General features: G+C 45.0%; 1 protein-coding gene across 2 annotated transcripts in view; it reads right to left on the bottom strand.

Moving 5' to 3' along the window:
• The window catches only part of ASTN1 (astrotactin 1), a 246493-nt gene that overhangs the window by 89590 nt on the left and 137185 nt on the right, over window positions 1-19718 (bottom strand). For both annotated transcript variants that reach the window (XM_081865108.1, XM_081865109.1), the window contains exon 8: window positions 18781-18865. In XM_081865108.1, coding sequence (XP_081721234.1) covers window positions 18781-18865 — 85 coding nt within the window. The remainder of the gene's footprint in view (window positions 1-18780; window positions 18866-19718) is intronic.

Here is a 19718-nt window from a genome sequence, read left to right as displayed (position 1 = left end):
ATGATCCTGCCGGACAATAGGATTTATGTACCTCATCATCTAGCAGGCACAATTGTAAGAAATTATCATGAATCTACTCACCTTGGCGGTACTGCAACTAGAGAGAGTCTCAGTCGGAAGTTGTATATTATTAATCTATCACAATTAGCAACTTGCATTTCACAGAAATGTGTTCTTTGTGCTAAAAACAATCCCAGGCAGGGACCGGTACAACCTCCTGGAATTCAGCATGTGGGATACGTCCCCATGGAAAGCCTAATTGTGGACTTCACAGAGCTGGTCCCTTCTAAGGGATTCAAGTATCTCCTTGTGTTTGTAGATACTCTTACCGGATGGGTTGAAGCTTTTCCCACCCGAACTGAAAAGGCACGAGAGGTAACTAAAAGACTCCTCACTGAATTGATCCCAAGGTTTGGATTACCTAGATGCATTGGAAGTGATAATGGGCCAGCGTTCATTGATCAAGTAGTACAAGATGTATGTCGAGTCCTACAAGTAAAATGGAGACTGCATACAGCATATAGGCCTCAGAGTTCAGGGAAAACTGAAAGAATGAATCGGACTCTGAAAACCCAATTGGCAAAATTAACCCAGGAAACGGGATTGGGATGGGTAGATGTGTTACCCATAACACTGTTTCGTGTTCGGTGTGCACCCACAAAAAGACTTAAGTTGTCACCTTTTGAGCTCCTGTATGGGAGACCGCCCTCCTTTGTTCAGGATATTCCAGCTGACCTTAAACAAATAGGAGACCATGTGACACAGGAACAAGTGCAATCTCTCTCCCGTGTTTTTGTTTCTCTTAACAGGTGGGCCCTCGAGCGCACGCCGTGCAGCATTGCCGAGCCGATTCATCAGTTCCAGGCTGGCGATAGCGTATGGGTGAAAGAGTGGAAACGTGATCCACTTGCACCTAAGTGGCGTGGACCTTACACCGTCTTGCTCTCTACTCCAACAGCGGTGAAGGTAGCTGAGGTGACCCCCTGGATTCATCACTCTCGTTTGAAGAAGTCTGAAGGCAGTTGGACGTGCAAAGGTGACCCCTCTAATCCTTTAAAACTAACTCTCTCCAAAAACCCCTGTATCTAGCCCTACCGGGAACGGGCTAGGTCACGGGCAACATTTGACGACCGGCCTGCTGCAGCCACAACCTGGAAGCTGGCTGACCTGCGCACGCCTGAAGCTTGAGGAGCGTCTGAACCAGCGACTGTGAACGGAAAGATTCTCTAATACAATTGATTGACTGCCCCCCCCTTGTGGAACAATTATCAGAGATATTACTCATTGGGGATCCTCGGGATATATGTTTTGGTCTTGGTGGTTCCCCATTTCTGTCACTGGGGGAATTATATTGGGGCTAATAATTATTTGCTATCACAATAAGGTAATCTTTTGTGGAAGGAATGCATATACTAGACATCAACATGATTTTATTAATCCTGATCCCTTGGGAAGGGGAAGGGTCCTTGAATCTGACCAAATTGGCTAAATATGGATTCAGCCATGACCACAATATGTGGGTAGGTTTAGCTGAAATGGTAGCTAATGTTGCAAATAGGACCAATTGCCTTGTTTGCTCTCTTGGGCCAGATGATTCAGAGGGAGGTATGCCGTTATTACCGATACCATTAGATGCTATTGGTATGGTAAGCGAAATGCCACACCAAACTGAAATACAGAATTTCCCCGGATGGAACTCAACTAAACCATTACGAGTTATACCTGTACAAGGGGAATTCTGTGTACATAAATCATCAGATGCAGCTGATTCTCCCATGATAGGCTCTTCTCATTGTCACTATACTTGGGATTATAAGAAGAATAGTCATACCTGGGCACACGGTACTACCTATCGAACTCGGAATGCCTTGCCCTGTGCACCTCCTTTTATTCATGCATGGAAAGTGGTGTGGAACATAACTGTGACAGAAGAAGGCAATCTAACATACTGCACTGTGAACTCTCTACCCCTTTTGGTATTTCGCCTTCTGTATTCCCCGTACCAAAAACCTCAGACCCGATGGTTGTGGTGGATATGTGGAGAATGGGCATACAAGAAACTCCCTTCCAAATGGAGTGGGACTTGTTTCTTGGGTTGGGTATTACCACCAATGTGGATTATGCCCACTAGTTCGGCCAGGCGAACACGAAGGAATGCTGATATTTCTCATATAGCAGGAGGAAGTACCCAAAGTTGGAGCGGTACTGATGATTGGCCGCCAGAGCGCATTATAGCCTATTATGATCCTGCCTCCTGGAATCCTGGTGAGCTCATACAAGGGGCACGGGATCCTATTTATAATCTAAACAGAATAATTCGATTGCAAGCAGTAGTGGAACTTGTAACCAATGCAACGGCCCAGAGTTTGAGACTTATTGCACAACAGTTGGATGAAAGTAGAGCCGCCATTTTGCAGCTGAAAATGGGAATGGATTATGTACTTGCCAGGCAGGGAGGCCTATGTGGAGTCTTGAACTTGACAGGGAATGCCTGTTGCTTTAACATTTCTGATAATGGTGAGGCAATCCGTGTGTTGGCCACAAAGATGGAGAATATAGCACATGTCCCAGTACAAACATGGGAAGGATGGGATATGGGATGGCTCACCAATTGGTTACCTAATGTCACAGGACTCAAAGGGATACTATTGTCTTGCTTGTTTTTCTTGACAGTAGTAGTATTGGTTTTATGTATGATGCCATGTATCATTTCATGTTTTAGAAGTACAATTAGCAAGATGGTTTCAAATGAAACTCTACCTCATATCATGGCCCTATACAGAGCTTTACCTCAGGAATATGATGAAGGTCAAGCTATCAAGGACACTTGGGATGAAGGTCCTTGAGCTTGAAAGGGGGGAATGAGGCATCTAATCATAAGCCTGCATTTTTATCAAAGCTTCTATATATTTCAATCAAGGCTTGTATTTAAAAATGAGCTTAAAAAAAGGATTTTCAAATGTTTCATGCCAGGCAAAAGACCAGCTGCCTAAAAGAACCTTGGCAAGATGTTTTTCCTCCTAAGACAAGAAGGGCCCCATTGATTTATAGTAGAAAAACAATTCTCAAAGTCATAAAAAGGGAGAATTACATATGCTGCCCCAAGGCTGAGAAAACACCATTAGGAATGGGGAAGATAATACCAATGTGCCTCCCAGTAAAATGAGCCAGATCTTCTTTCTAAGGTTAAAAGGCCAGGAGCAATGGGGAGAAACATTTAGCTGGAAAGAGAACATTTTTGGGGGAAGTCTTTTTCTAAAGCTGTTTCTTAAACTAAGAGAGTTAAAAAAGGTTAAAATGTGTTAAATGTTGGAAAGGCAACTGGCTTGGCAGAAGAAGCAGCTTCTTCCTATTTTATTTTGAGGCTGGAGAGGAGGGGGAAAGGGGGAGGTGCAAACTGAAGAGGCTTCTTTTAAAAGCTGTGTTTTATTGAGTTCCTTCCTTTTCACTTTGAGAAGCTTTATTCTTTTAAGAGGCTACCTATGATAAATGTATGAAATATATTAGCTTAAATATATTGGCTTAAATGTAATTATGCAAAGGATTTAAGGAATGCTAGATTCTTATTTCATATGGTTGTAAGAGTTGTATTTATCCTGAAATTAAGTCAGCCACCAGCCTAGCCCCCCTGCCAGACAGAAGACGCCATCCGGGCAGTCTTGATATATAGTTGTCAGGCATTTTGTTTAGAAACATTAAATGAAGGAAATCTTTCAATGTTGATGTGAAACTCAAGATCCTTGACATCTGTTGAACATAAAATGTAAGATTAAACCATTTGTTTTAGAAGGCAATAGGGCAAGAAGGGCAAGAGGTGAGCTGGTAATTAAGATTCCATGTAAGATATATTATTACTTATTTGTCATTTATATATAGCTCTTTGTCTCCCATATAAGGGCAAGGAAATGGGTGTATCTTTTGTGGGTGTATCTTTTGTGATTGGCTCTAGCAAACAGCCAATAGGAATTTCAACCAGGCTGATTGGACAGAGGCAGCCACAGGAGGAGCAAAGGGGGCTGGATTAAGGGAATATAAATGCTGGCCAGAATGGCAGGAGGCCAGGCCAGAGCTTGGTAACCACGTACCACTGAGCCTCTTATTTATTTGTCTGACAAATAAATTACTATTTTAATTTCTCTATTGCTGCGTTGAATATTTCATTCCAGCTAAGCGTTAACCACAAGCAGGGTGCTACATTAACAACTTTCCCTTTCTAAACCTTCCATTTGCATTTCAGGGAAAGCCTCCCTGGGTGCCAATGGGAGCTTCCCCGGAAATGCAAATAGCAGCTTCAGGTCTCTGCTCAGCTCAAAACAACTTATGAGCATTTGATTTCCCACGACATTGTTAAGGAGAGCTTTCAGAGTCATGTGATCCCTGTTTCCCTTTGCATCTTGTAATTGTGTTTCCATTCTTTTGTTGTTCCTATTTTAAAGCTAAAGGTAAAGGTAAAGGGAGCCCTGACCATTAGGTCCAGTCACGGATGACTCTGGGGTTGCCACGAACCAGAGCAGCACACGGAAACACCGTTTACCTTCCCGCTGGAGTGGTACCTATTTATCTACTTGCACTTCGTGCTTTCGAACTGCTAGGTTGGCAGGAGCAGGGACTGAGCAACGGAAGCTCACCTTGTTGCAGGGATTCGAACCGCCGACCTTCTGATCGGCAAACCCTAGGCTCTGTGGTTTAGACCACAGCACCACCCACGTTTTTAAAGCTAGGTAACAACAAAAAAGGCATGGCAATGGATGGCACAATTGCTGTGACTCACCTAAGGTCATCTATGGAGGGATGCAAAAGAGATACAACTTGTGGGTCCTCACCCACCAGTTGAAGTCAAAAGAATGTGGTAATGATTCTCCTAATTAGAAAGAGTACAGGCTTCTCAGAAGAAAGCAATGTTTCTAAATAGTATAATTATTTCTATTGTTTCTTATTGTTCTAACTGACAAAATTAAACAAACATTTCACTATATTTAACCAGTCAACTGACCAAGGGCTTTCCCTTCTTTTCTTTTCATTTCACACCTGATGCCAAGTCTTGTGTAGAATATTACTTATGACATGCAGTAGCTACCATGGAATTCTGATGACAGGAATTTCCATTGATGAGCCCAGATGAATCGAGGGGAAATCTAATTGGCAGTTTCTGCTATATCATTGAAAATTAGAAAGGCTTTGAAAAGCTGGGAATGACATGGAGTGAAAACCTCTCCCACCGCCCCTGCTTGCCATCTCATGTGGATTTCTCACATCATCTTTTTCTGTTCTATATGTAAAACTTGGATCAGTAGGGATATGCCTAGCTTGCCTTTGCATTTCCACATATATAACCAATTTCCCATAAGTTTCCACCCTACATGTGGCACCAAGTCCTTGCAATGTAGATTCAAACAACAGTCTGAGTAGTTCAATCAATATGTAAACTATTTCTGTCTCTTGGCTCCTCTTCTTCAAATTCATTATCCCATCACCCATTGGTTCCTCACTCTTTACCTACCCTGTTACCGTATTTTTCGCCCTATAGGACGTATTTTTCCCCCTCCAAAAATGAAGGGGAAATGTGTGTGCGTCCTATGGAGCGAATGCAGGCTTTCGCTGAAGCCTGGAGAGCGAGAGGGGTGGGTGCGCACCGACCCCTCTCACTCTCCAGGCTTCAGGAAGCTATCCACAAGCCGTGGGAGAGCTGCCTGCACCCCGAAGCCTGGGGGCGCACTGAGCTCAGTGCGCCCCCAGGCTTCGGGCTTTGCGCAGCTCTCTGCAAGCTGTGGGAGGGCTGCATGAAGTCGCACAGCTCTCCCACGGCCAGTGGAGAGCTGCCTGTTCTGGGGGCTGGGGTCAGGGGAAGCTCGGGCTTCCCCCGCCCCAGCCCCCCCCCCAAAAAAAACTAGGTGCGCCCTATGGGCCGGTGCGCCCTATGGGCCGAAAAATACGGTAGTTAACCAGCCAGAAGAAGAAGAAGAAGAAGAGTTTGGATTTGATCTCCCACTTTATCACTACCCGAAGGAGTCTCAAAGCGGCTAACATTCTCCTTTCCCTTCCTCCCCACAACAAACACTCTGTGAGGTGAGTGGGGCTGAGAGACTTCAGAGAAGTGTGACTAGCCCAAGGTCACCCAGCAGCTGCATGTGGAGGAGCAGGGAAGCGAACCCAGTTCACCAGATTATGACTCCACCACTCTGAACCACTACGCCACCACACTGGCTCCTGATCTTAACGGAAACACTTCTGAAGCCTCCCCTCTGATTCAGCCTTTCACATTCTCAGCCCATTCCCTCGTTTGCACCCGCTCTCGTATCCCAAGTGTTCTTAGGCCATAATCTGCCCTGTGAAAAAGTTCTGAGGCTAAATCTATCAGTGGCCACAAGACACGGTGGCTACATGGAGCCTTCAAGTTCAGAGGCTGAGTACAGTGGTACCTTGGGTTACAAACACCTTGGGTTACAAACACTTCAGGGTTACAAACTCGGCTAACCCGGAAGTGGTACCTCGGGTTAAGAACTCTACCTCAGGATGAGAACAGAAATTGCGTTCTGGCGGCGCAGCAGCAGCAGGAGGAGGCCCCATTGGCTAAAGTGGTACCTCAGGTTAAGAATGGTTTCAGGTTAAGAACAGACCTCTGGGATGAATTAAGTTCATAACCTGAGGTACTACTGTACAGTGGTGCTCCGCAAGACGAATGCCTTGCAAGACGGAAAACCCGCTAGACGAAAGGGTTTTCCGTTTTGGAGGTGCTTCGCAAAATGAATTTCCTATGGGCTTGCTTCACAAGACGAAAATGTCTTGCGAGTTCCTGCGGGGTTTTTTTTCCTCCCCCCTTTTTCTAAGCCGCTAAGCCGCTTATCAGCTGATCCGCTAAGCCGCTTATCAGCTGATCCGCTAAGCGCTAATCTGCTAAGCCGCTAATGGGCTTGCTTCGCAAGATGAAAAAACCGCAAGACGAAGAGACTCGCGGAACGGATTCTTTTCGTCTTGCGAGGCACCACTGTACTAGCTACCAGTATCGCTTGGTGCACATTGGGACCAACAGGGCAGAAGGCAGGGAGACCAACAGTTTGTGACAGGCAGAGGCAACCTATTTTAGTTTTGTCCCAGTCCTCCTACCTGCTGAGTTCTGCAAGGGCAACAAAGGGGCTAACAGTTAGCTGACAGGCCGTGCAACACTCAGGCCAGGTTGTAAGTTAGGCAGGCAGGTGGGGGGCTGGCTGGTGGGGAACTGACCCCCTTGCTCCAACGGACCAGCCTTCACTGCTAAGCTACTGGGGAGAAGCAACAGGAAAGCGCCATTTCCTTCAAGGCTCCCCAAAGGCATCTGACTGGCTACCGTGGTACCTCGGGTTACAGACTCCGCCAACCCAGAAGTAGTACCTCAGGTTAAGAACTTTGCTTCAGGATGAAAACAGAAATTGCGCAGTGGCAGCATGGGGGCAGCGGGAGGCCCCATTAGCTAAAGTGATGCTTCAGGTTAAGAACAGTTTCAGGTTAAGAACAGACCTCCAGAACGAATAAAGTTCTTAACCCGAGGCATCACTGTACTTTGGAAAACAGGATGCTGTACCAGATAGGCCTTTGGTTTGATCCAGCAGGTTTCTTCTGATATTTTGCTAGTAGCATTGGAATATTTTGGGTTCCATCAGAATTCTTCAGACCGTTTGCCTGAAAAGAAATCCCGAAGTTTGCTTCAGGAGAAACAACAAAACGTTGCCAGCAGTTTTGCAAGCGGCATTTGGTGACTTGCCCTTTGGTAGCGATATGTAGCCTTTGTATACTGTATAACCAGTTTGCATAGGATTACAGGCCCTACCTGCAGTACGCAGCGCATAATCTGGGAGGGGTTCATGGACCCAACAGAGAACAAGCTTCCCCCACCCCACCCCTTTTAGGACAATTCTGCACAGCTATTTATTTCACAATCCCCTGTCCTGCATTTTCTGATGTCCTGTGCTGCTTTTAATTGCTAAATTGGTTTCAGAATGAAATTCTCAGAAAGGAGTCTGGAGATAGCGAGTCGGCAGCCCTCTCCCTGGGCCCCAGTTCAAAGAAATCTCTGCTTAAGGCTGGGGAAGCAAAGAGCAGACTTAGCAGGCTCTCTCAGCAATCCTCTGGCGCATAACGACACAGCAGGGGTTGCTGGGAAACAGAGTCTTTGATGATCATCTCTTCCTGCTGAGAAGACTAATGACTTCAAAAAGGGCATCCTGCCAAAGATAGGGGTGCACTGAAAGTGTAATTAGACAAGAGAAGTATAAAGTTTTTGCTCACTACTCTAAAAATAAATCTCCCCTTCCATAAGAAAATTCTATGTAGGGCAGCTTGGGAAAGGGCTGCGTAGGATACATGGGGTCTTTTGCCTGGGGCTGTCCCGGTAGGGAGAGAATAAAGCGGGAAAGCTCTCTCCTCAGCCTAGTTCCCAGACACCCAACTGAGCTCGGAGGAAACCCTCCCTGGCCAGAGGACCACTCATCCAACTTGCCAGTCTTCCACAGCCTCCTCAAGATGACTGACATCTCCTGTGAGGCCACGGAACACGTTTCCTTTTTTTAAATAATATTTTATTTGGATTTTTCAAACATAAATGCAAAAATAAAAAAAGCAGTATAACATATATCATAACATCTTTTCATAACATCTTTGGACTCCCTCGCGCCTCCCGCTCCCATTTACATCATTGCCAATTCTTGCCAGCAATTTATCATCTTGTTTACGCTCTTATGTCAAATTCATTTAAATATAATCTATAAATTCTCCAAAAGGTTTATAGTTTTTTCTCAAATTTACTTATCATCTTAATTCTCACTAATTTAGTGGTGCACAGTTATTTATGATCTAGCATCCTTTCTTAGCATTCAACCAAATTACAGTGTTTTTTTTAAATAAATCTTGAATTTCTTCCAATCTTCTTCGACCCTCTCCTCTCCCAGGTCTCGGATTCTGCCAGTCATCTCGGCTAGTTCCATATAGTCCATCAGTTGCATCTGTCACTCTTCCAGTGTGGGTAGTTCTTGAGTCTTCCAGTTCTTAGCGATGAGTATCCTTGCTGCCGTTGTTGCATACATGAAAAATGTTCGGTCCTTCTTTAACACCTTCTGGCCGACAATGCCCAGAAGGAAGGCCTCTGGTTTCTTAGGGAAGGTATACTTAAATACCTTTTTCAGCTCATTATATATCATTTCCCAGAAAGCCTTCACTCTAGGGCAGGTCCACCAGAGGTGAAAGAATGTTCCTTCAGCTTCTTTACACTTCCAACATTTATTATCAGACAAATGGTATATCTTTGCAAGTTTAACTGGGGTCATGTACCATCTATATATCATTTTCATTACATTTTCCTTCAAAGCATTACATGCAGTGAAGTTCAGCCCAGTGGTCCACAACCTTTCCCAGTCCTCGAACATAATATTATACCCAATGCCCTGTGCCCATTTTATCATAGCTGATTTAACCATTTTGTCTTGTGTATTCCATTTTAACAGCAGGTTATACATTCTTGAAAGTACCTTAGTCTTTGGTTCTAACAATTCTGTTTCTAGCTTCGATTTCTCCACCTGGAACCCTAGCTTTTTATCATTTTTAAAAACTTCATTAATCTGAGCATAATGTAACCAGTCTCGCACTTTATCCTTGATTTTCTCCAAACTCTGCAATTTCCAGTTGTCTCCATCTTTTTCTAGTATTTCCCAATATTTTGGCCATTTGGCCTCCATATTGGGTCTTTTTCGGGCCTTAGCTTCCAGGGGTGAAAGCCCCCTTGGAGTTTTATTCTCCAATAAGTCTTTGTATTTTGTCCAGACATTAAATACTGCTTTCCTGACAATATGGTTCTTAAAGGCCTTATTGATCTTAACCTTATCATACCATAAGTATGCATGCCAACCAAAAGCATTGTTAAAACCTTCCAGATCCAGCACGTCAGTGTCCTCGAGAAGTAGCCAATCTTTTAGCCAGCAGAAAGCTGCGGCTTCATAGTACAGCTTTAAGTCTGGCAGGGCAAAGCCCCCTCTTTCTTTTGCATCAGTTAATATTTTAAACTTGATTCTGGGCTTTTTGCCCTGCCAGACAAATTTAGAGATATCTCTCTGCCACTTCCGGAAGCACTCCGTCATGTCCACAATCTGTAATGTTTGAAACAAAAACAACATTTTTGGCAATACATTCATCTTAATAGCAGCAATTCGGCCTAACAAAGAAAGCTTCAATTTTGTCCAACTGTCCAAGTCTCTCTTAATTTCAGACCAACATTTTTCATAGTTATCCTTAAATAGACTCAGATTTTTTGCTGTTATATTTACCCCTAGGTACTTTACTTTTTTAACCACAGTTAGTTCTGTTTCTCTCTGAAACCGTTCTGACTCTGTATCTGTCAAATTTTTTCCCAACACCTTAGTTTTCTGTTTATTTAGTTTAAATCCCACCACCCGACCAAAGTCTTGTATCAGTTGCAATACTCTTTTTGTACTAGATTCTGGCTTCTGCAAAGTCAAAACTAGGTCATCTGCAAAGGCTTTAAGTTTATATTGTTTCGCTCCGACCTGAATCCCTTCCACCAACCGGTCCCCTCTGATCATATTCAAGAGCACCTCCAGAACCGAAATAAATAACAGAGGGGAAATCGGGCAGCCTTGTCGTGTTCCTTTTTCAATTTTGAACTCTTCTGTAACCACATTGTTAACTATCAATTTGGCCTTTTGTTCTGAGTATATTGCGTCAATCCCATTTTCAAACCCCCGTCCCACTCCCATTTCTTTTAAATTTCCCTTCATAAATTTCCAAGAGATATTATCAAAGGCCTTCTCCGCATCTATAAAAATTAGCACTGCTTTTGTATTTATGTCTGTTTGCAAAAGTTCCAAAATGTCAATGATGTTCCTTGTGTTAGCAAACATGTGTCTACCTGGGAGAAAGCCTGCCTGATCTTTATGAATTACTTCATTTAAAACTCTTTTAAGTCTACTTGCCAAAATGTCTGCAAATATTTTGTAATCCACATTTAGAAGGGAGATGGGACGATAGTTCTTGAGTTGTGTCTTTTCAGTTTCAGATTTTGGTATCAATGTGATAAAAGCTTCCTTCCACGATTCCGGCGCCCTCTTTCCCTCCATAATTTCGTTGCTGACCTCCATCAATGGCTGAATCAAATAGTCTTTTAATGTCTTATAATACTTGGAGGTCAGGCCGTCTGGCCCTGGAGATTTGCCCAATTGCATGTTCTGAATGGCTTGTTCAATCTCTTGTCGTGTTATTTTATTGTTCAGGATTAATCTGTTTTCTTGTGACAGTTTTGTTAGTCCGTTTTTTTCCAAAAATTGTTTAATCTCAACCTCCTCTTGCGGCCCTTGAGTATATAATTTTTTGAAATATCTCTGAAAACACTTTCTAATCTCCACGGGGTTCTGAATGTTTCTTCCTTCAATTTCTAGGTTTGTGACTGTATTTAATTTTTGTCTCTTCTTCAACTGCCACGCTAGCAGTTTCCCACATTTGTTTGCCGATTCAAAAGTTTTTTGTTTCATTAATTTGATCTTCCACTCTATTTCCTGGTTTATCAGTTTAGAATATTGTGCTGTGAGGCCACGGAACACGTTTCCAATGCCTTTCTAAGCCTTGACTCCAGGGCCACCCCTGCCCAAGTTGCAGCAAGCAGACCTGGCACCAGGGGCGTCTTGCCCATAGAGGCAAGTGGCGCGGGGCACCAAGTTCTGGAGGGCGCCAGGGAAGAGGCAGGGACTGGGCGTGGCACCTCCCGGCATCAGCTCACTGCCCTCACCCGCCTCGCTGAAGCAGCACCGCACCCGGAGCCGCCGCCTGCCTCTTCCCCGCCGGAGGAATCGCCCTCCAGCCACTGCCTGCCTCCTCCAGCCCCGAAAAGCTGCTGGCAGTGCCATAGAAAGGTCAGCAACTCTGGGAAGGGGGGGCACCGGAGGGATCTTTGCACCACGGCGCCAGATACACTTAAGACGGCCCTGCCTGGCATATGAGTATTGTGCCAAACTATGTCCTGAATCCTTTCCCTTTGACCACTTCAGTTATCCTCTTATAAATGAGCATTTTTCACAATAAGCCACCCACTGCATTTACTTGACTACCCTGCTTCTACATTCTACAGATGATTTTGAAGATGGTGTTGTTGCTATGGAGAGACAGCCAAGAAGTGGACCTGGAGCTGTGAACAGCTACATAAGCCAGAAGTCGTGCCCATGCTCTGAGATTAATTCTTCGGCAGCGGGAGGGGGAAAGTGAGAAGGGATGAAGAAACAAGAGTAGCCTTGAAGTATGCAAACAAATCATAGTTAAAGCAAAGTGGGTGTCTGTTTTTAGAAGCAGCCCCCTCCTCCCTACCCTTGACTTTCCTCCCCCCAATTTAGCCAGACGGGAGTACTGCGTTATCAAAGTTTTGCTCACAAATTTTAAAATCATATTGAGTTCAATGGGGCTCATTGCCAGGTGAGTGGAGAAGGTATTGTGGTTCCAGCCAAACAGGGATCATGTGCGGAATGTGTCACAGTGCCTTGTCACCTGATGCACTGAATTCACTAAGGCCAAACAGAGGAGAGGGAACATCTCCCTTGGTGAGGCATTTGAGCTGTGCAGCAGCTCAAAGAGGATGTGTTCCTTTCTTCCACAAACATGGTCATATCATCTGAGCTCCTTTGTCAACCTATTGTTGGGGGGGGGGGTCATATTTCAGGGATGCACTAACCCCCCCCCCCTTCTGCCAAGTTTCAACTCGGTTCTAATCTAGGCAGTCCATGTGGTTGTTGTTGTTTTTCCTTCTTATAATTTGGTACATAGAAGTTCTCTTTCCTGCAGTACCCGTTAGGAATATGCCCTGAGACCGTGAAGCTCTAATCTGCTGTGAAGAATCTCAAGTGGTTCATGGCACAAGAGCCGATAGGGTCAAGCCTGACCCAGACAATCCAGTCCCTTTCCTTCAAGCTAATTTGCAGGATGAGTGCAATAAATTGTGTTGTTTGATGGCTACTAAATCCCAAATTGCTCAAAGCAGGCCACTTGAACGCACGCTGCAAGATCTCAGTCTGCAGTCTTTCCTGCCAGAGACATTTACTGGTGAGAAATCAGCTGCCTGTATCCCACCAGCCGCTTAACACAGTCCTTGAGCCAGCCTAAAGGGGGAAAGGAAATAAACGGAGCTGCAGGCTTTCCACCCCCTTCTCCCCTAGTTTGAAGCTACATCATCAACAAAGCAGATCCATGCAGCCAAAGGGCTTGCGCTACAATATGAGGCAGATGATGATTTTTGGCATCAGATTCCGGATGCTGTTAAAGGACAGTAAGTTGCCAGTTACTGAATGTATTCAGTGTAAACTGTTTAGATAGAACATGAAATACATAGCTATGGCATGATGGACACAACACAGCTGAAGTCGTGCCCCATGAGCTACCGCTGATCTTTTCTTCCGTGGCACCTTGTTAGACTTGATGTTTATAAAAATGTTTATTTGGCCACATCACACCCATTTTAGGTCCTTTTTACTGCTGTGTGTGGATGGTGAGAGCACATTTGGATTTTCTGCCCTCAGATGCTAAAATTATTTGGGCTGGGCCAGTGAACTCAGAATTATGTACAGTAAATGCATTATGATTACATACAAAATGTGGAACTAACCTGTGAGGTAGGTTAGGCTGAAAGATACTGAGTGAGTAAAGGCCATTTAGTAAACTTCATGGCTGTGGGGAGATCCGAAAACTTGCCTACCATCTGAGACCCAACAGTGTCCCCTATACTACACCCCCAATAACTGCTTTATAAAAAAAATAAGTGCAAATGGTCTATACCTCTTTACAACGCTGAGAGATAGGAGTGGCTCATACAGTGGCCAGCTGTTAGCCAGTGAGCTCTGAGAATGAGCGGGCATTTGAACCCAGAATTTATGGGTTCATGAAGTCCACACCGTACAAGCAATAACATTCCCTTTACTGACCTAACTAATCCACCTCCTCCCAAGTATAAATGTAAAGGTAAAGGACCCCTGACCGATAGATCCAGTAGCAGACGACTCTGGGGTTGCAACGTTCATCTCGCTTTACTGGCTGAGGGAGCCAGCGTTTGTCCACAGACAGCGGACATGTGGCCAGCATGACTAAGCCGCTTCTGGCGAACCAGAGCAGCGCACGGAAACGCCGTTTACCTTCCTGCCAGAGCGGTACCTATTTATCTACTTGCACTTTGACGTGCTTTTGAACTGCTAGGTTGGCAGGAGCAGGGACCGAGCAACGGGAGCTCACCCCATCACGGGGATTCGAACCGCTGACCTTCCGATCGGCAAGCCCTAGGTTCAGTGGTTTAGACCACCACGCCACCCGCGTCCCGTTCCTCCCAAGTATGCTCATAACCATTTAGTCTGCCTCCTGCTCCAACAGCTTTTTGGTTCCAAACCATCAGACTCATCTGCTTCAGCCACTTCATTCCACTCTGGGTGGAACTTGTGCAAGGCAGCCTTAGAGAACCTTACAGGCCATGGGAGGACATAGGATAGGAGATGGAAGAATATAAAAAGGGGGGAACAAATGAGCCAGAGAGAGACAAGAAGGCATCTGAAGGTAATTGTGTCCCTCGAGGACTAGCAGAAGGCAGAGAGGGAGAAAAGGAGGAGAAGAAGGCACTAACTGGCGGACAATCACATCTGCAGGCATATCAGCAACGGCAAGGTCTAAATGCAATCTTGAGTAGCTGGGCAGGTCGAGGAGAGGCAAAAAGTGTGCTTGGTGTGCTGTTTCTTTCTGAAGATTTGTAAGCAAACAGATAAAATAAAAATCCACTGCAAATTGACAAGATGAGTCTCCTAGGGGGTTACAAATAAGAGCAAAGGGAGGACAACAAAGCCTTGGAAGACATAGGATCCGTCCCCTGGAAGAATCAGATAGTAATGAAAATCACAGAGCCCTGAAAAGGCAGTGGGAACTTGGGTGGGAGGATGAGACGGCTCAGGCGTGTGATGGTGAGATGGAGGAGTGTTATCTGAAGCTACATTTCAAAAGCAAAGGCCCAAAGACGTTCTGATTAGAGTGTTTATGACCAAGGGCAAGTTCTGCACTTTCTTTTTTTAAAAAAAGTATTTCTTACCGAAAAAAAATAATGTCTGTAGTTCCTTGAAGTTCCCGTGCTCTTATAAAAGCCTTCCCAATATAAAGGAAAAGGTCATACTGAATTGAGCCTTCTGTTTTCTTCCTTTCTGTTTTAAATGCCAAGTTTCTAACCCTTTGGTATGCTGGGAAGTGTGTGGGTCACGTCAACAGAATGCAGTGGTCACTCAACAGCCTTGCACATTCCCCCAGCAAAGCGAGCTGGCAATTGGACTGCTCAGTGTGGACATGCATGGCTCAGTTAGATAAGTTAAGAAATGCAAAGGTTTTGTCCTTGTGCCCTCCCACCTCCACGAGCCACCCCTTCTCTCCTCCCTTCTCGGTCTGGGATTTCCTGAACTGGGAAACTGTGATTACTGGAAACTGAAAAAGGCAGTAATCCTGGGACCCTGGGTTGTTTTGATCCTGGTCACCATAGGTTCCATGTTCGGATGTTAATGGGCAATTACAGTTAATTAACCCAGGGAGTGTTGAATCATGATGCACTGAGACTCACCAACAATGAGAGTACTTACCAAAGCCATGTCACTGGGAGGCAGGGAGAACGCATGTGGGGTTTAGCTACAGCTGCACAACTTTATGGAGCTTGCCTGGCTTCTCTCACACACAAGAACACTGCACTGCATTTTAATTTAATTAAACTTGCTGGTCTACTACTTCCATTAATTAACATGGATTAGAATCCCCACTTCAGCCATAAACCTGCGTTGAATGGGAAGGGGGGGGGACAGAATCAAATTCTGCCCTCTTTTGACATTCTTTAACCACCATGATTGTGATTATGATAGTGTGGCTAAAGAGTGTGAAGGGATAATTAATCCACACTTAGCGTTCTTACGGATGCCAGCAGGCTAGACCCCTTTTCTCCTTAGCACACAGGCCATCACTATGATTAAGGTCTAATCTGAGCAATTTTCCACACACTTAAGTCAGCACTTGTGCTCTCCTGGTAAATCTGCAGTGCTGGGAGCAGATTTTTTTTAAAAAAGAAAAAGAAATAAAAGAAAAGTGAGGGGATCTAACAGATCTAAAGTGCAAATAGCAAAATAATAATAATAACAACAACAGGGAAACACCCCCCCAAAGACAAGCCTGGGTATTATATATGGGGCTGCCAGATGACAAGACCTCCACCCCGCTCAGCCTTGCTCCAAAGGAAAGGAAACAGTACACATTTCTATACTCAGAAAATGATTTATGAATGTATTGATTCATATAACACAACCTCAAAACACAAAAAAAGTTTAGTGTTAACTTCAATTTAAATCAATGGGACCTAAGTATGTACTTGATTCTCCCACTGAACCCAATATCCTTAACTCTGGATGGGTCATACTCATGGAAAAGACCGTAATAAAACATAATAATAAATGTACAGAATCAAGTCTGTAGCACAACTCACAAAGCATGCATGATCAAAGTGCTTAAACCATTCACAGAGAACAAAATAAGAAGCCAATCACTTTGCCCATCTCTAAGAATGGAGAAGAAATCTGTTGTGCCTGGATACGAAAGCAAAACCACCTGATCCAATCCAGGCAGATCATGACCTGGATCAGATCAGTGGTCCACTTCAGAATCAGGTAGAAGACCACTAGATTCCCTAACAAGAAGGTTCAAGGGTTGCACTGTTCTCATTCCACTCCAATTTTTTTCCCTTCAAGACTTGAAAGAGTTTATCCAGCCAGCCATTGCCTTAGTAGCAAGTGTACAAGGCTTCTTGCTGCAGCACACTCTGATTCACAAAGTCCTCCTGGGAGCAATAGGACTTGATGACATTCCATCACAAACTGATGATGATTATGATGATCCTTTAATCTTGTTCACATTTAAAATGAAAAACTGCAGGCAGGCAGGCAGGCAGGAAGGAGGAAGGAAGGTTATGCTTTATGATTTAGTTATATTTATATTTGATATTATATTCACAGAAAAGTGGTCCTCTTGCTGCTTTGCGCTACTTCAAGGCAAATCTGAGATCTCTGGGCAATGATCTGGTAATCTTTGAACATGGAGACATTCAGGAATGCTCCTGCAAACTCCGACTTCTGTGTAAGCACTACTGAACACTAGGGGGCAGTGTGCTCTCTCGCTCTCGCTCTCTCTCTCTCTCTCTCTCTCTCTCTCTCTCTCTCTCTCACACACACACACACACACACTGCATCTCCACTTAAGCCAATAAAAGCAGCAACCACACACTTGTCTCTCTACTGTACCAGTGACTTACAACCTTGGAATTTTGGTCCTTAGGCAGAGGAGTTTTACTAATTCGCTAGCTAGCTTGCAATACAGGCATACCTTTCAGAGCAGTTACTAAGAACTGCTTTTACCCTGCCCTTCCTTACAAAGAACCTCAGTGTGGCAAACAGCAAGTGATAAAGCAAATAATAACAACAATTCCAAAGCGTATTCAAAACAATTCCAGACTGGGAAAGATCTCAACTTTTCTGTGGGCACTGCAGGGGGGTTGGACTAGATGACCCCTGGGGTACCTCCCAACTCTACAATTCTATGATTCTGTGAACTTAAAAGGTCCGTTGAAAGAGGAAGATCTAATATGTTTAATATGTGATGGGAAGGAATTCCAAAGTGGAGGTGAGACGGCACCAAAAGTCCTGATTCCTACATTTTGCAGAAAGGACCTTCTGAAAAGATGGAATCGGCAGGAGGCTCTCACCTGCAGAGCGCAGTGATCAACCAGGTTTATAACAGTCTCAGGTATCTGGTCCCAGGCTGTATAGGCCTTTATACACCAAAACCAGCACCTTGAACTTACCCCAGTAGCTAACTGGCAGCCAGTGCAAGTCTTTCAATAGAGGGGGTACATGTTGCCGATATCCTGCCCCAAGGAGTAGCTGAGCTGCCGCATTTTGCACCAGCTGTAGCTTCTGGACCAACCTCAAGGGCAGCCCCATATAGAGTGCATTGGGGGCAGGATGGTACCTTGCAGCAGCCCACAGCACAACTGCCAGGAGGCCGAAAAACAAACACACAATGCTGTTCTTTGATACAGACCCTGCAGCTGGGATCTGAGCCAGTGCAAAATAGTGCTTCCCATACCCATCTCACTAAGGCAGCTCAAAAGGATACCATGGATAATGGCGTCAAAAACAGCTGAGATATCAAGTGTGACAGGATCACACTCTCCCTGCCCTTCTCCCAATAAAGGTCACCCATCAAGGTGGCCAAGGCCAATTCAGTCCCATAACCAGGCCTGAACCCCTCTTGAAATGCATCAAGTTGATCTCTTTCGCCCAAGAGCACTTGCAATTGCTGCATCTCCACGCTCTCAGTTGTGACTGGGTGGCAGTTTCCCCAGGATTACTCACTCCCAAAAAGATGTGTTGACCACAGCCCAGATCTATTTGGTCATACTTTGGTTGTAAGTAGCTTTGGGTTGCCTTGAGCAAGCTAAAGCCACTAACAAACTTAACAAACAAACAAAAGAAAAATGTGAATAAATAATAGTCCCTTGGCAAGCTTTAATGAGCCAGGAGAGGCATATTGCTGGCTGCACTGTTGCAAGGAATTCATCCGCTGATACCGACCCCAATAAGTTGTAGCAGACACTACACTGAGCAATTCACTAGAGACTGCAGAGATCATAAATGGCAGGCATGCAGGACTGCCCTCTCCATTCGAGGCTTGCAATGATTCTGGAGACCTGTAAAAGTCACCTACCCTTGGTTTGTGCCCCATTCGTTCCTGATGCAAAGGTGTTTATGCACTGGATCCTTCATGTAACCTTCGTAGCAAAGGCACTCACCTGGAGGCAGAAGAAGAAACAAGAGAAGGAAAATAATGAGTGAACTGTATGGGTATCAGGGAAAGAGACCTTGCTTTTGTGATGGAACCTCATCAACTCAAGTGTGTAGCAGCAGTGGAAAACAACCAATTTCATGCCAGGAATTTTTAGGAAAGAAGTCAGAACTAAAATGACCAATATCATAATACTTTTATGCAAGTCTTCAGCGGCATTTACTGTAACTCCCCTGTCACTAGTTCAATGACTAGATCACTATTCTCCTGCTACAAAGGAAAAATAACCAGGACAAGGAGTGAGGTAAAGGTAAAGGTAAAGGTAAAGGGACCCCTGACCATTAGGTCCAGTCGTGGCCGACTCTGGGGTTGTGGTGCTCATCTCGCTTTATTGGCCGAGGGAGCCGGCGTACAGCTTCCGGGTCATGTGGCCAGCATGACTAAGCCGCTTCTGGTGAACCAGAGCAGCGCACGGAAACGCCATTTACCTTCCCGCCAGAGCGGTACCTATTTATCTACTTGCACTTTGGCGTGCTTTCGAACTGCTAGGTGGGCAGGAGCAGGGACCGAGGAACGGGAGCTCACCCCATTGCGGGGATTCAAACCGCTGACCTTCTGATCGGCAAGCCCTAGGCTTTGTGGTTTAACCCACAGCGCCACCCGCGTCCCTTAGGACAAGGAGTACAGGGCTCTAATTTCTCACAGGGCCTCCATATGAAATTCCCCAGCAGTGGGGGTAGCGTCCAGCCCATGGGGGGGGGATGCAGCCCTCCAGGCTTGCTCTCCCTCCTAAGGCCACACTCCCTTATTAGACCTTCTGGAGTTCTTTTGCCTGGGTGAAATGTGTCCCTGAACAGTGG

This window comes from Podarcis erhardii (assembly GCF_964252035.2).
Source record: "Podarcis erhardii genome assembly, chromosome: 6".
In the NCBI taxonomy this organism is placed as follows: Eukaryota; Metazoa; Chordata; class Lepidosauria; order Squamata; family Lacertidae; genus Podarcis; species Podarcis erhardii.
The sequence above is the reverse complement of the archived record's forward strand: the minus strand, read 5'-3'. Positions and strand labels throughout refer to the sequence as shown.